At 45.9% G+C, this 16,730-nt stretch overlaps 1 protein-coding gene across 2 annotated transcripts; it reads right to left on the reverse strand.

Annotated features, from left to right (window-relative positions):
* Nucleotides 1–1,603: 1,603 nt before the first annotated feature.
* On the reverse strand, nt 1,604–16,415 carry LOC142316940 (pentraxin fusion protein-like). 2 transcript variants are annotated; one of them, XM_075352726.1, is made up of 4 exons: nt 16,215–16,415; nt 2,730–2,832; nt 2,329–2,614; nt 1,604–1,814 (listed from the first exon to the last, which is right to left on the reverse strand). In XM_075352726.1, the coding sequence occupies exons 2-4, from the start codon at nt 2,800–2,802 to the stop codon at nt 1,649–1,651; spliced, it is 525 nt and encodes a 174-aa protein (XP_075208841.1). In that variant the 5' UTR covers nt 2,803–2,832; nt 16,215–16,415; the 3' UTR covers nt 1,604–1,648. The 2 variants fall into 2 exon arrangements, with proteins under 2 accessions (XP_075208841.1, XP_075208842.1); XM_075352727.1 differs by lacking the exon at nt 16,215–16,415 and having other exon boundaries at nt 2,730–2,851.
* Nucleotides 16,416–16,730: the final 315 nt, after the last annotated feature.

Consider the following 16,730-nt stretch of genomic DNA (forward strand, 5'->3'; position numbering starts at 1 on the left):
GAGTTCACAGTCCTGGAGGCGGGAAAAGGAGTTCAGTTCAGTGGAGTTGAGAAGTGGAGTGGCAGTGGAGGAGACTGACCATGTCCGGGTGCGTGGCCCGGGCACATACAGAAAGGTTGGCAGACGGTGGTGACCGTCTGCAGGAGAGGCTGATTGACGTAAACCGCAAGGACCGGGGACGGGCGATGGCCCGCCGGTACTGGATCGGGAAGCGAAGAGAAGCCAGCACCATTCGGCAGGGCTTACGGACCCCGACCAGGCTAGGAGTCGCCGTAAAACCGGTCAAATCCGTTAGCGAAGGGAACCTACGGGGTTTCCCAGCAGTCAAGACCCGATTGAAGGCAACAGCTCAAACCGTGAAGGGAAATACAGTCACCGCCAAGGCTACAGTTCCCAGGGCCCGAGCCTGCGGGCAAAAGGGGCTCCCTCAGCCTCCATCTAAGCTGGGGAGCGGGTTACCGGTGGGAAGCCATTGGAACCGTGAACATAACACAGGTGCAGGGAAAGGCAGTCACCGCCAACCTACCGGGAGAACTACCGCAGCCGTCTGTGGGACCCGTCCATCCAGCCGTTTGCTTTACCGGAGACTTTGCATTCATCATTGGCTGAGTGAGTACCACCGTGCCGTGCGGCACCGCGCTGCCCCCGCGACCCTGCACCTCACCAGGCCCCGTAACCCGCCTGCCATCCCTCCCTCACCAGGCCCCGGGACAACGACCCCCTTACCCCACGGAGGGGAGAAACAACATCCAAGCTGCTCCCTGTCACCGCTCCCGGGATCCCCGTCCAGAGCAGCGGTGGTGCCACAACCTCACCACAACCGTGGGTGGCGTCACGGACAATATCCCTAAACCAAACCACCCCCTTTCACTCACGGGCGAGGAGCGACGCTCGAGTCCCCGGGATCCGGCCCACCGCTCGAGCCACCGAGCGAGCAGCAGCAGCAGCCGGACCCGAGCAGTGGGTGAGCGCAGCGTCCCCTCCCTGCCCGCGACACAAAGGCCTCAGGAGCAGGAGGCAGAAGACTCACACGTGGAGGACCGCTGGGAAGCAAGGCAGGGTGGTGCAGTCTGACCGCGGCGGTGAGGTGGCATCCCTGCTGGGGAGAGGCATAGCTGTGCAGGGACACCGGCACTACAGGAACGCCCTCAAAGTTGGTTAACGGTGTATTGGTTGAGGGCTACCCATAAGGTTTGGACCCCACAAGTTGACGCAAGTGGTAACGGGTAGTGGAATCCCTGAGTTAAGGGCTGGATAGGCGCGTGGGTCGTGAGGTTTATGTTAAACCGCCAGGTTGGTTTACTGCGGCTATTGAGCTGGTGCCGAAGTGTCTAGAGGGAAAACACAACTGAAGCAGATGTGGATATATCATACCCGTCATAGATCAAAAAGGGGCTTCGAGGACCATCCGCCATGTTTCTCCTCCACACGGTTGCTCTGTTATTTATGTTGTTTTGTGTTAATAAAGGCAATTTACAACGTGGTGAGGAAGATAAGGGAACATTCGAGACTCGCCCTTTGTCATGTGACTAGTGGATACATAGGGCTACGAGTCACCAGGACCATGGATGCCGTACGGTGACAGAAGAGGGACAACACAAGGTGAATTGCTACCACTTTATTGTCAGGCTGTGCAGATGGGACATCATTAAAGCAGGGGGACGTCGAGATCCTCGATGTAAGAGAAAACCTGCACTTCACACAAGGTCAGGTACTCTTTTCGTCTGGGAATACGCACGGTGATGACTTGGCCTTCCTTCCCATTACAGCAAACAGTAATTGGTGACTTGGAGACGTCATCCACAGAGCCGCACCTAGAGGCAAAGGCAGAGGAGAGTCAGAAGCCTCTACAAGCCCTGACATCCTACCAAAACCCAACCCTGGTCTATGATGGCTGATATCTGACTTCACCTACACCACCAGGGATGATATTTTAAATATCTGGATATTATTTTTCAGCCCCTACATCATTGGGATATTATTATGGACCCAGTCGATCACCACAGATATTAAAAGTGCTGTTCAGGACAGTGGTTCCCGGGCTCATGCCCATAGTGAGTGATTCCGCCTCGTTGGGTGCATTGATACCTGCATGGGGAACAGATGGGAGATGCAGAAGTGCCTGGATCTGGCATAAGCTGTCAGCACTGATGGGTAAGCAGAATACAGGAGCTCAGGAGCTGAGACAAGCCCCTCACTCCAGCTGGGCTCTGATGTCTCATCTCCATGTATACACAATGGTGCCACACTCCAGATGATATTTTGAGTTGAGGGGCAGCATCCTGGGGCTATCTATATCTATGGCAGGACATATCTAGCCTCACTTACTTTTGGCCGTTGTCACTCATAGAGTTGCTGACCATGACCTCGGCCTCCAGCAGACGTTCTTGGCAGCAGTCCTTCCGGTTGGTAATGACCACTGTTCCGACCTTGATGGGTTCCTTCAAGTTCAATTTCCACCATGGCTCAAACTCCTTCCCGGTGTGTGTGCAGGAGCCCTGATTGTACTCGTTGTCGTGATTTCCATCGATGGCGAGCTGCGGACGCGGGTGTACTGCGCTCCCTACATAGGTGGAGCTTTGAGTGACGGATCCATATTTGGCATAATTACGAACTATAATAAAAAAGGTAAAGAGTCTGAATGTTTGAGTGGCTCTGTATGGATGGGCTCTGTGGGACATCTGCAGGTCTACAGAGTCTACGAACAAGGCCTGACCCAATGACCTTACCTCCTATGGGGACAGGACAGCGTTCGGCCCACGCAGCCGACATTCCCACAGCCAAGAAGAGAAGACCAAACATCTTGGATATTTAGGAGGCTCCAACCAAGCTCTGGAATGACAAATCTAGTGATGATCAGTGGCTGCAGGTACAAGGGATACAAGGCGATAAGATTAGGGGCATGTTCCCTGGGCACATTACTTTCCTTCTACACTAAAAAAAGATTAGACACTCGGAGAAAAAGTGGCATAACACAAAACTCATTAAAAACCATTTTATTGAAACAATTAAAACAGTTTACAACAAGGATCCTCAGTTTTATGAAACTGAGGATCCTTGTTGTAAACTGTTTTAATTGTTTCAATAAAATGGTTTTTAATGAGTTTTGTGTTATGCCACTTTTTCTCCGAGTGTCTAATATTTAGCATAGTGGCGAGCAGCTATCATTGTTTAGGTCAGTGTTGTGATCTATTCCTAATACACTAAAAAAAGCATACCGCAGGGTCAATATCCCTTGTGGGCATGTGACCTCCATGCCTCAGACGTCTTCTGCATTGTACAACATAGGGACATTGCCACCTGCGGGCAAAAAGATTGTGGAAGGGATCCATCAAAATGGAACAGGGCCCAAAATCTGGTCGGGATCATTCAAGAAAGACAGATAACATTACATACACACAACACTCGTCAAAGATGGGCGTACTGCTGTATGGTAAAAAAAAACTCATATATGTGACTGAAGCCCTATAGCCAGGATCACACAGGGAAGCTTCAAGAAGGTTTTTCATGTAAACTGGTCCAAGTGTGTATGTAGAATGCTGTTTATGTAGAATGATCTGTTTATATAGAATGCTCTGTGTATATAGAATGCTCTGTGTATATAGAATGATGTGTGTATATAGAATGCTGTGTGTATGTAGAATGCTGTGTGTATGTAGAATGATGTGTATATATAGAATGCTCTGTGTATATAGAATGATGTGTGTGTATATAGAATGCTGTGTGTATACAGAATGATGTGTGTATATAGAATGCTGTGTGTATGTAGAGTGCTCTGTGTATATAGAATACTCTGTATGTAGAATGCTCTGTGTATATAAAATACTCTGTGTATATAGAATGATGTGTGTGTGTATATAGAATGCTGTGTGTATGTAGAATGCTGTTTATGTAGAATGATCTGTTTATATAGAATGCTCTGGGTATATAGAATGATGTGTGTGTATATAGAATGCTGTGTGTATGTAGAATGCTGTGTGTAATTAGAATGCTCTGTGTATATAGAATGCTCTGTGCATATAGAATACTCTGTATATATATAGAATACTCTGTGTATGTAGAATGCTCTGTGTATATAGAATGATGTGTGTATATAGAATGCTGTGTGTATGTAGAATGCTGTGTGTGTATATAGAATGATGTGTGTATATAGAATGCTCTGTGTATATAGAATGATGTGTGTATATAGAATGCTCTGTGAATATAGAATGCTCTGTGTATATAGAATGATGTGTGTATATAGAATGCTGTGTGTATGTAGAATGCTGTGTGTAATTAGAATGCTCTGTGTATATAGAATGCTCTGTGCATATAGAATACTCTGTATATATATAGAATACTCTGTGTATGTAGAATGCTCTGTGTATATAAAATACTATGTGTATATAGAAAACTCTCTGTATATAGAATGCTCTGTACATGTAGAATGCTTTGTGCACGTAGAATGCTCTGTATAATAGTCTGTGTATGTATAATGCTCTGTGTATGTATAATGCTCTGTGTATGTATAATGCTCTGTGTATGTAGAATGTTCTGTGTTTGTAGAATGCTCTGTGTATATAGAATGCTCTGTGTATGTAGAATGTTCTGTGCATGTAGAATGCTTTGTATATAGAATGTTCCGTGTATGTAGAATGCTCTGTATATATAGAATGCTCTGTGTATATAGAATGCTCTTGTATAGAGAATGCTCTGTGTATGTATAATGCTCTGTGTATGTAGAATGCTCTGTGTTTGTAGAATGCTCTGTGTATATAGAATGCTCTGTGTATGTAGAATGTTCTGTGCATGTAGAATGCTTTGTATATAGAATGTTCCGTGTATGTAGAATGCTCTTTATATATAGAATGCTCTGTGTATATAGAATGCTCTGTGTATAGAGAATGCTCTGTGTATGTAGAATGCTCTGTGCATGTGGAATGCTCTGTGTATATAGAATGATCTGTGTATATAGAGTGCTCTGTGTATATATAGAATGCTCTGTGTGTATATAGAATGCTTTGTATATAGAATGCTCTGTGTATGTAGAATGCACTGTATATAATGTTATGTGTATATAGAATGCTCTGTGTATATAGAATGCTTTGTATATAGAATGCTCTGTGTATGTATAATGCTCTGTATATAATGTTATGTGTATATAGAATGCTCTGTGTATGTAGAATGCTCTGTTTATGTACAATGCTCTGTGCATGTAGAATGCTCTGTGTATGTAGAATGGTCTGTGCATGTAGAATGCTCTGTGTATGTAGAATGCTCTGTGTATGTAGAATGTTCTGTGCATGTAGAATGTTCTCTGCATGTAGAATGCTCTCTGCATGTAGAATGCTCTGTGCATGTAGAATGCTCAGTGTATATAGAATGCTCAGTGTATATAGAATGTTCTGTATATATAGAATACTCTGTGTATATAGAATGCTTTGTATATAGAATGCTCTGTGTATGTAGAATGCTCTGTATATATAGAATGCTCTGTGTATGTAGAATGCTCTGTATATATAGAATGCTCTGTGTATGTAGAATGCTCTGTGTATATAGAATTCTCTGTGTATATAGAATGCTCTGTGCATATAGAATGCTCTGTGTATATAGAATGCTCTGTGTATTGTGAGACTGTGACCGGGGTTATCTATGACGGCCGGTATGTCTTGCCCCGGTTGTGCTCACTCCATGATAGAAAGTAAATCCACTCTAGGGTTAATGCTGTTTCCCCACATGCTGAATGAAGGGTTAAATGGAAACAGGAACAAGGGCGGGTGTGCCGGTGTGAGGGAGTGAACAGAACTCCCTGAGTTCTCTGCTGGAGAGGCACATGTATATTGTTGTGGATTTTTGTTTGGACATTAAACCGTGTGCTGTGAACCTTAATGCCTGGATCCCGTGTCTTCTGCTGCGCAGCCGACCACGCTACCTCACATATGGTGGAGAATCGGCGGGCATGCCAGCCCGGTGAGGTGTAGCATCCATCCCTGGTGACCCAGTAGCACATGTCCTGGATTCGAGCGGCTATACTACAGCCCAAACCCGGTGACGCCATGGAGGACATACTAAAGCAGCTGGCTCAGGCTAATGCACAGCAACAACAGGCTAATGCACAGCAACAACAGGCTAATGCACAGCTACAAGAGGCTAATGCACAGCAGCAACAGACCAATGCACACCTGCTCCGGGCGTTGGAACGTCAGCAGCAATCCTTGCAAGTGCAGGACAAAAGGCACCAAGAACAGCTGGTTCAGGCCAATGCACGTCAGCAGCAAGCCTTGCAATTGCAGGAACAAAGATATCAAGAACAGATGGTTCTCCTGGCCAAGTCGATCCGTGCCGGACCGGCATCAACAACCCCGGGACCGGGTGACGACGGCAGCGTCCGGAAGGCGGTGAGACAAGCGTTGCAAAAGATGACTCCGGGGGATGATGTGGAAGCGTTCCTGGCGGTGTTTGAACGGGTGGCCGAGCGGGAAAAGCTGCCGACCCCCCAGTGGGCTGAGGTATTGTCGCCCTATCTGACGGGGGAACCCCAAAAAGCGTACCTGGACCTCTGTACCGAGGACGCCATTGACTATGCGACCCTGAAAGCCGAAATACTGGCTCGGTTGGGGGTAAATACCTATGTACGGGCTCAGCGGGTAAATCAGTGGTTCTATGAGGAAGCCAAACCCGTACGCTCCCAGTCCTATGACTTGTTGCATCTTGTAAAAAAGTGGTTGCAGCCTGACACTCTGAGCCCGGCGCAAATGGTGGAAAGGGTAGTAGTGGATCGTTTTGTGCGCACTTTACCCGTCATCGTTCAACGGTGGGTAGGACAGGGTGACCCGAGTACCCTCGACCAATTAGTGTCCCTGGTAGAGCGGCATGTGGCTACGCAGGACTTGATACGGGACACTGAGACTTTGCGTACCGCCCGTCGGTCCGGCCCCTCCAAGCCTAGGGCCAAGGACCCACCGCTGACAACGGTGCAGGAGTCCCCTACCGTCCCGTCTGAGGCCGCGCCCGCCGTTCCTGAGGTCCGGAAGGTTCTGTACCCTAAATGACAACCCGTCAAGGGGGTTTCCTTCCCTATTAGATGTTGGCGGTGCCAGCGGGTGGGACATATGGAAGCCCAGTGTCCACTCACCACGGAGCCCATGGATTGTGGGGTTACCCGGCGGGGTTCAATGTATGCTCAGGTGGTGTGTACCGCTGACCTGGTCTCCCCAGAGACGGAGCCCCACTTGTGCCAAATACAGGTGAATGGATGTCCGGTTACAGGATTGTTGGATTCCGGAAGCTTAGTGACCCTTGTGCGATCCACCTTGAGGGCTAAAGTAAAGGCCACAGGACGTACCGTGGGGGTGGTTTGCATACATGGGGACCGCCGAGACTATCCCACGGGGATTGTCACCATCACAGCACCTTGCGGTCAGGTGCAACATGAGGTGGGACTTCTTAACACTCTTCCTTATGACGTGATCCTAGGAAGGGATCTGCCCTATTTTTGGACTTTATGGAAGGGACCCCCTAAGTCTCCTCAGATATTGGTCAGTCCGGGACCTGAGCCCTACAATCCTGAATCCGGGACACCTGCCGTAGGGGTCCCCATGATAGGGACAGAGTGTGAACCCGATAGGTCACCCCTAGAGGTATTGGCAGGAGAGGCTGAAATGGTCGAGCCCATCCCGGAGTTGGAGGCGTCCCCGGATACGTTTGGGACAGCCCCACTCCAGGACCCTACGTTAATACATGCCCGGAGTCGGGTGACAGTAGGTGACGGGGTGGCTCAGCTGCCCGGTGCCCAGGTAAGGTACCCCCATTTCGCTCTTAAGCAGGATTTGCTCTACCGGATAGATGAAATACGGGGCGTGGGGGTAGAGCAGTTGGTGGTGCCCCAGCCGTATCGCCGGCGGGTCCTCGACTTGGCTCATAAACACCTGATGAGTGGCCACCTAGGGGTCAAGAAAACGCAGGAGCGAATATTGCAAAGGTTCTATTGGCCCGGGGTCTTTGGGGAGGTAAAACGGTTCTGCGAAACCTGCCCGGAGTGTCAGCTTACCGCACCCCTGACCCATTTTCGCAGTCCGTTGGTACCGTTACCCATTATAGAAGTCCCTTTTGAACGAATAGGGATGGATCTGGTGGGGCCCCTCGTAAAATCCGCTCGAGGGCACCAACACATCCTAGTGATCGTTGACTATGCCACCCGGTACCCCGAGGCGATACCTCTCAGACATACTGCAGCAAAGCTTATAGCTCGGGAGTTGTTTGCTGTGTTCTGCCGGGTGGGGTTGCCCAAGGAGATCCTTACGGATCAGGGGACCCCATTCATGTCTAAAGTGACCAAAGAGCTATGCCGGCTACTCCAGATCAAGTAGTTGCGTACGTCTGTGTATCATCCTCAAACGGACGGTTTAGTCGAGCGTTTCAATAAGATTGAAAAAATCAATGGTGAGCTCAAACAAAATCTATCAGAAACCAGCCTTGCAGAATTTGATAAAGAATTAGTCAAGGAATTTGAAGAATGGGAGGCGGACATTAAACAGAAAAAATCACAAAAATTTAAACGTGATGTTACTGACTACCAACAAGGTAACATCTTCAAATGGCATCATGACAAAGGTTTGAAATCAGGATCAGCAAATCGGTCCAAATCCCACTCAACCATTGAATCAATTTCATCTGGTGAAGGATCATCTCATTCCTATTCATCAAGTGGAGCACGTGGGGGTTATAATCTTCGCGCCAACAGGATTGAGACTAGGAATTTTGCAAAAAAGAAAAAACAACGTCTGGATACAATGGTGAAGAAAACATCCACCCAGGGGGATGCCCTTAAGGTAATCAATCTTACCGATGTAGAATTGACTACTGATCAAATGGAGGTTTTACAATTGGGACTCTCCTTTTCGCCAGTGGCGGATTTTGATGTCTTCACTGCCATCAAGGATTTAAATCTATTTAGTCGTAAATTGTTATATAAAAAATATTTTTCTAAAAAAGAGATGAGTGCATACTCAGATTTATCTGTAGATGAGATTGAGGCAGTGAAGACCTTGGAATCGCTACTGGCGGAACAGGAGGATCCTGGTATGGCTATCTTCCCTTCATTTATTAAAAAAAAGTCTACTGCATTTCCTCCCTTGTCAGCCTGTCCTGCAATTGATTTATTTACTAAATTGGTCACACAGGAGTTTCGACGTCTGCCTCGCAGACGTACACATGATAACCTTAACCACAGACAACGTGTGGCACTAAGAGAAATTAAAAACATGGATGATCTAGTGGTGAAGCAGGCTGACAAGGGGGGAAATGTGGTCCTTTGGTCAAAAGCTAAATATGAAGCAGAGGCATTCAGGCAACTGAATGATACTGCTTGCTATACTAAATTGGAGGGCAGTCCCCTTAGCAAATATCAGGGTGAATTATATGACCTTCTTCACTTGGCTTTCATAAAGAACATTATACCAAAAAATGTCTTTGAGGGTTTAATAATTGAATATCCAGTCATCCCTACTATCTACTTTTTGCCAAAAGTACATAAGAGTCTAGAATGCCCTCCAGGAAGACCAATAGTCTCTGGGAATAACAGCTTGTGTGATCTGCCTGTAGATTCCTTGACTACTATTTGAAGCCATTAGTCAATACCCTTCCCTCATATATTCAGGATTCAACAGAATTTTTGAATCGTTTGGAAGGCATCACCTTTGAAACTGATGTAGTCATGGTAACCGCGGATGTGGAGTCGTTGTATACATCCATAGCCCATAATGATGGTATCAGGGCTGTTGATTTCTTTTTAAGAACTACGAATTTGGATGTCCAGCTCATTGATCTTCTCCTGCTCTTATTAAGATTTATTCTTTTTCATAATTTCTTTTTATTTAAGGGCCGCTTCTATCTCCAAGAGAGAGGAGTTGCGATGGGGGCGTCTTGTGCGCCCTCATACGCAAACCTCTTTCTTGGTTATTGGGAGCGGTCCATTATTTTTCCTGAGTTTGAGGTGGGCGCAGTTCATATGTGGCTGCGTTTTATCGATGATATTTTTTTGATTTGGCAGGGGGAGATCAATCAGCTGGACATCTTTATGCAACGACTCAACGACAACAATAACAACATTCATCTCAGTTATGTCTATAGCAGTGAGAAGATTGACTACTTGGATGTGCGGGTATCTAAAGGGTTGGATGGACTCTTGTGCACTGATATATTTAGAAAGGATACGGCGGTCAATTCGATTCTGAGCGCGAAGTCATCACATCCGAAACAGGTAATTAAATCAATCCCCACGGGTCAATTTTTGCGGGCCCGTCGTGTGTGTTCCAGCGATTCCTTGTTCGAACGGCAATCTTTAGATCTTAAGAGGCGGTTTAGGGCTCGCCACTACCAGGAACAAACCATCCAGTCTGGTTATGATAGGGCTAAGGAGACTCCACGTGATGTCTTATTAAGACAGGGGAAGAAAAATGATAATGGGGGAGTGGCCCGATTCATCACCCCTTATCATGCACAATGGAGGGAAATGTCGGAGATTGTTAATAGGCATTGGTCAGTACTTTTAACTGACAATGATCTGGCCAGCATCCTAACCTCCCGTCCAGCAATAACACCTAAAAGGGCTAAAACCCTAAAAGATCAGATTGTGAGGAGTCACTATACCCCTAAAGTAGAGAGGAATCCTTTTGGCACCAATAAGGGTCCAAGGTGGGGCTCACGGTCATGTGGTGACTGTGGAGCCTGCCCCCAAATTGACCGTGTGGAGGAATTTTGGGATTCGTCCCATGAAAATACATACAAAATTGTACATTTCATCAATTGTCGAACCTCCTGGTTGGTTTACTGGGCCGTTTGTCCCTGTGGACTAATCTATGTTGGTTTGACTACCCGTGAATTCCGGGTACGTATTCTGGAGCATATCCGGGATATAAAAAATGCTGCAAAGATCAATAAACCTGAAGAAATTTGTCTGTTAAAAAATATTCCGAAACATTTTAAAGACAAGCATAATTGCAATTGGCGTCTACTTAAATTTAGGGGTATAGAGAGGATTCACTTTGGGGCCAGAGGAGGTGACATGAAGAATTTATTACATCAAAAGGAAGCCCGTTGGATAACAATCTTAGATACTGTAAAACCGAAAGGTCTAAATGATGTCATCAGCTATAAACCATTTTTAACCTAATATTTCAATGTGCTCACGGTTCTGTCCTGGGTTGAAGTGTTGGATCTTTGGCTGCCTGCTGTTCACCACATGTTTTAATATTTGTTTTTAACATATATTTTTTTAGATATGGCTGCTTTTTGCCTGGACGTATGGAAAAACATAACATCTACTTTAGAGAAGAGATACCGGCCTGAATTGAGAATTTTCAAGAGTATTTTATGCTTGTGAAAAGATTACAGTGAAATATAACGGTTCTTTATCCTGTAATTGCATTTATATGTTTGCCCTCTGTATATACCTCTTTACAAATGGCGGTTCTGGCCTCTGTCCTGTGCGCGCACGATGGTCTGATCTCTTCTCCTCCCCTGTGCCTGGCGTCCTATCAGGTTCAGAGTGTGCGCGCATGCGCACACTGTGTTTCCGGACGCCGGTCGCAGTGGAGCTGGGACATCTGACCACCGGAGCGCGCCGCCATAGGACGGTAAGTTTTACTTGCCTGGGATAAAAAGGCAGCCTCACACATCACTCCTGCACCTCCCGATGAAGCGATAGCGAAACGCGTCGAGGTGCAGGGTGGTGTGTCTGCACGGTGTCTGTGGCCACACGTGGGTAGGTTATTCAACCATCATCTTTTCCCAGGTGGCTTTGGAATTTTTCTTGTGAGACAGACCTTGCTATTTGGCGATCTGCTTACATGCACTCCTTTTGTCATGTGTGTTTTTCAGCAACCATTTAAAATCAACAGATGTAACCATTAATGTGCCATTTGGATTTATATATGGGATATCTTTGAGTGTTTATACTGTTAAGGTTGCTATCTCACATGTGATTAGCATGCTCACATAATGTTATGAGCATTTATATGCCATCTAGGGAGATTATTGATGACTATTAATGGTATACAACTGTTCTCCTTGAATGTTCAAATTGTCATGGCTGTTACTGTTTTTACATGTGACCAGTATGCTCATTTATTGTCATGAGTATGTATATGCTATCTATTGTGAAAAGTTGTGACCAATTGATGTCATATGTTTTTTCAGACGCTAGTTTTTCAGACACACCCCCCTGCAGTTTGCAGTTTTAACATGTGCACATCTGTGTATCTTGCCTTGCTTACCTTTTTGCATCCCTTTTGATATTATATGATGAAATAAATGATTGCATGAAATAAAAGCATATTTATTAGAAAACCGATATATTTGGTTTTTCTTGCTTATTTTTAGAATATATATATAAAAATATGGAGATCTATTTATAGGAACAAGTTTGTTTTGGGATGACTCCTTGTAGTATAAACAATTCAATATGGACCTAATTATTCATATAATTTTCTGAAGTAGTTGCGTACGTCTGTGTATCATCCTCAAACGGACGGTTTAGTCGAGCGTTTCAATAAAACCCTGAAAACCATGCTAAAAAGGGTGATTTCCAAAGACGGGAAAGACTGGGATATGATGCTTCCCTATTTGATGTTTGCCATACGAGAGGTGCCACAGGCATCCACGGGGTTTTCGCCTTTTGAGTTGTTATACGGGCGACATCCCCGGGGATTGTTGGACCTGGCAAAGGAAACATGGGAGCAGGAGCCCACCCCCCATAAAAGTGTGATTGAACACATTTTGGGTATGCAGAACCGCATAAGCGCGGTCATGCCAATTGTGAAGGAGCATTTACAGGAGGCTCAGGCCGCGCAAAGCGGCCGCTACAATAGACAAGCCACCGTGCGGACCTTTAAACCCAGGGATCGGGTGTTGGTATTGATCCCCACGGCGGAGAGTAAATTCCTGGCTCAGTGGCAAGGCCCCTACGAGATAAAGGAAAGAGTCAGGGTGGTTAACTATAAAGTATTGCAGCCCGGTAGGCGGAAACCTGAACAAATATACCATGTCAACCTATTAAAACCTTGGCAGGAACGGGAAAACCTGATGGCTCTTTTTTCCCCATCTCCCTCCTCTTCGGGTCGTTCACATCCGGCTCCAGCGACCTCCGGAGAGGACGAACCAGAAGTAAGGATTGGAGAAGCCCTCACCAAGCAACAGAGGCGAGAGGCCAGACGGTTGGTTCAGCAGAACCCCGATGTCTTCTCCGAGCTGCCCGGTAGGACCAGTCTGATACGACATGATATTGTCACCGAGCCCCACATGAAGGTACGCCTGAAGTCATACCGGGTACCGGAGGCTCGAAGACAAGCCATATCGGAGGAAGTAAAGACAATGTTACGCCTGGGGGTCATCGAAAAATCCCGGAGTGAATGGGCTAGTCCGATTGTCCTAATACCAAAACCCGATGGCTCCTTAAGGTTCTGCAATGACTTTAGGAGATTGAACGAAATATCCAAGTTCGATCTCTACCCCATGCCCCGGGTGGATGAGCTGATTGATAGGCTGGGACAGGCGCGATATTTTACCACGCTCGACCTGACCAAGGGGTACTGGCAGGTGCCACTGACGGAGTCCGCCAAGGAGAAAACCGCTTTTGTTACGCCGGAGGGTCTCTTCCACTATGTTGTCTTGCCTTTTGGGTTACATGGCGCTCCGGCCACGTTCCAGAGGTTGATGGACTTAGTGCTGGAACCCCACCAGGCGTATGCATCAGCGTACCTTGATGACATCATTATTTACAGCTCCGAATGGCAGACCCACTTGGAACAGGTACAAGCGGTGGTGGACGCGCTTCGAACAGCCGGATTGACAGCCAATCCCAAGAAATGTGCGTTGGGACTCACGGAAGCCCGCTACTTGGGCTACGTGATAGGCCAAGGAGTGATTAAGCCCCAAATTAACAAGGTTGAGGCGATCCAGAAGTGGCCTAGACCCCTGACCACGAAGCAGGTTAGGGCCTTCCTGGGTATCGTGGGGTACTACAGGAGGTTTGTAAAGGATTTTGCGGGACTATCAGCCCCCTTGACGGACCTTCTCAAAGGCAAGAAGTCCGTCATGGTGCGCTGGACTCCGCAGGCCGAGGACTCCTTCCGGGCCCTGAAGGGGGTCTTGTGCGGACAGCCCGTTCTTGTACACCCTGATTTCCGGAAGGAGTTCATAGTACAGACTGACGCCTCAGAGGTCGGCCTGGGGGCAGTGCTGTCTCAGGTGGTTCAGGGGGAGGAACACCCCGTCACCTTCTTAAGTAGGAAGCTCACCCCTCCCGAGCGGAATTATAGCGTAGTGGAGAAGGAGTGCCTGGCGATCAAGTGGGCCTTGGAGTCCCTACGCTATTACCTGCTGGGACGGCAGTTTCGCTTGGTGACGGATCACTCTTCACTGGTCTGGATGAGGTCCGCCAAGGAACGGAATGCCCGGGTTACCCGGTGGTTCCTTTCTCTGCAGAACTTCCGGTTTACGGTTGAACACCGGGCCGGTAGGTTGCAGGGCAACGCCGATGCCTTGTCCCGCGGCCCGTGTTTGATGGCAGGAGTTCAACCCCACTCACTTGAACTGAGGGGGGGGTATGTGAGACTGTGACCGGGGTTATCTATGACGGCCGGTATGTCTCGCCCCGGTTGTGCTCACTCCATGATAGAAAGTAAATCCACTCTAGGGTTAATGCTGTTTCCCCACATGCTAAAGGAAGGGTTAAATGGAAACAGGAACAAGGGCAGGTGTGCCGGTGTGAGGGAGTGAACAGAACTCCCTGAGTTCTCTGCTGGAGAGGCACATGTATATTGTTGTGGATTTTTGTTTGGACATTAAACCGTGTGCTGTGAACCTTAATGCCTGGATCCCGTGTCTTCTGCTGCGCAGCCGACCACGCTACCTCACAGTATGTAGAATGCTCTGTGTATATAGAATGATCTGTGTATATAGAATGCTCTCTGTATACAGAATGCTTTGTATATAGAATGCTCTGTGTATGTAGAATGCTCTGTATATATAGAATGCTCTGTGAATGTAGAATGCTCTGTGCATGTAGAATGCTCTGTGCGTGTAGAATGCTCTGTTCATGTAGAATGATTTGTATATATTGAATACTATTCGTATGTAGAATGCTCTGTGTATGTAGAATGCTCTGTATATGTAGAATGCTCTGTTCATGTAGATTGCTTTGTATATATTGAATACTCTACGTATGTAGAATGCTCTGTGTATGTAGAATGCTCTGTGTATATAGAATGCTCTCTGTATATAGAATGCTTTGTATATAGAATGCTCTGTGTATGTAGAATGCTCTGTATATATAGAATGCTCTGTGTATATAGAATGCTCTGTGTATGTAGAATGCTCTGTGCATGTAGAATGCTCTGTGCGTGTAGAATGCTCTGTTCATGTAGATTGCTTTGTATATATTGAATACTCTAAGTATGTAGAATGCTCTGTGTATGTAGAATGCTCTGTGTATATAGAATGCTCTGTATATATAGAATGTTCTGTATATATAGAATGTTCTGTGTATATAGAATGCTCTGTGTATGTAGAATGCTCTGTGTATATAGAATGCTCTGTGTATATAGAATGTTCTGTGTATATAGAATGTTCTGTGTATATAGAATGCTCTGTGTATATAGAATGTTCTGTGTATATAGAATGCTCTGTGTATGTAGAATGCTCTGTGCATATAGAATGCTCTGTGTATATAGAATGCTCTGTGTATGTAGAATGCTCTGTGTATATAGAATGATCTGTGTATATAGAGTGCTCTGTATATATAGAATGGTCTCTGTATATAGAATGCTTTGTATATAGAATGTTCTGTGTATGTAGAATGCTCTGTATATATAGAATGCTCTGTGCATGTAGAATGCTCTGTGTGTGTAGAATGCTCTGTTCATGTAGATTGCTTTGTATATATTGAATACTGTACGTATGTAGAATGCTGTATGTATGTAGAATGTTCTGTGTATATGCAATGCTCTGTATATATTGAATACTATGTATGTAAAATGCTATGTGTATGTAGAATGAGCTGTGTATATGAAGTGTGCTCTATGTGTATTTTCTGCGTGCATGTTGAGTGCTCTATATACACGTAAAGTGTTCTGTGTGTACAGTATGTAGAGTGCTCTGTGTTTATAGAGTGCTCTGTGTGTATATAGAGTTCTCTGTGTGTATGTAGAGTGGAAAAAGAAAGTGATCCCACTCACCACAGTAGCCTGGTCCCTCGCTGCCGCTGATGATGATGAGAATGCAGTAGGAGAAATTCAGCTCAAAGGTATAACATTTTTAACTTGACTTGTAAATGGTTAAAATATCTGAATATGTATCATTAGTCCATCGATAGAAGCGTCTCCGGGCTTGTGGTGCGCTCAGCACCCGTACTAATGACGCACTTACCAAAGAAAGAATGTCCACTTACACAGGGTTCAGCTTCTGGGAGCACGCCCAGTAATGAATCCATTAATGAATTTCCCAGAATTGGAAGAACATATTAGAATATAATGAAGATTTGTCAGCATTGGAGAAACGCGCGTTGGGTGTGTGGTGGGTGAGCATTTATGTGCTAAATCATTGTATTTACTTACCTGTATATAGAAGCTTCCTGCTTCTTGTGTTGATACATTTCTATGCACATTATTAGTTAATGTTTTCTATATATTTTGGATTTATGCACTTTTCCCCATTTGTGTAAGTTTGTGACTTTTTTTATAATGTTTATGTTT

This window comes from Anomaloglossus baeobatrachus, chromosome 6 (assembly GCF_048569485.1).
Source record: "Anomaloglossus baeobatrachus isolate aAnoBae1 chromosome 6, aAnoBae1.hap1, whole genome shotgun sequence".
NCBI classification, from domain to species: Eukaryota; Metazoa; Chordata; class Amphibia; order Anura; family Aromobatidae; genus Anomaloglossus; species Anomaloglossus baeobatrachus.

Bases quoted from the DNA above. Each gene is read 5' to 3' on its own strand.
- LOC142316940 (XM_075352726.1), bottom strand. From the start codon at position 2,802: ATGTTTGGTCTTCTCTTCTTGGCTGTGGGAATGTCGGCTGCGTGGGCC. The intron at 2,615-2,729 runs GTAAGGTCATTG...TTTTTATTATAG, and splicing joins CTGTCCTGTCCCCATAGGAG to TTCGTAATTATGCCAAATAT. The intron at 1,815-2,328 runs GTAAGTGAGGCT...CTTTGCCTCTAG, and splicing joins ATGAGTGACAACGGCCAAAA to GTGCGGCTCTGTGGATGACG.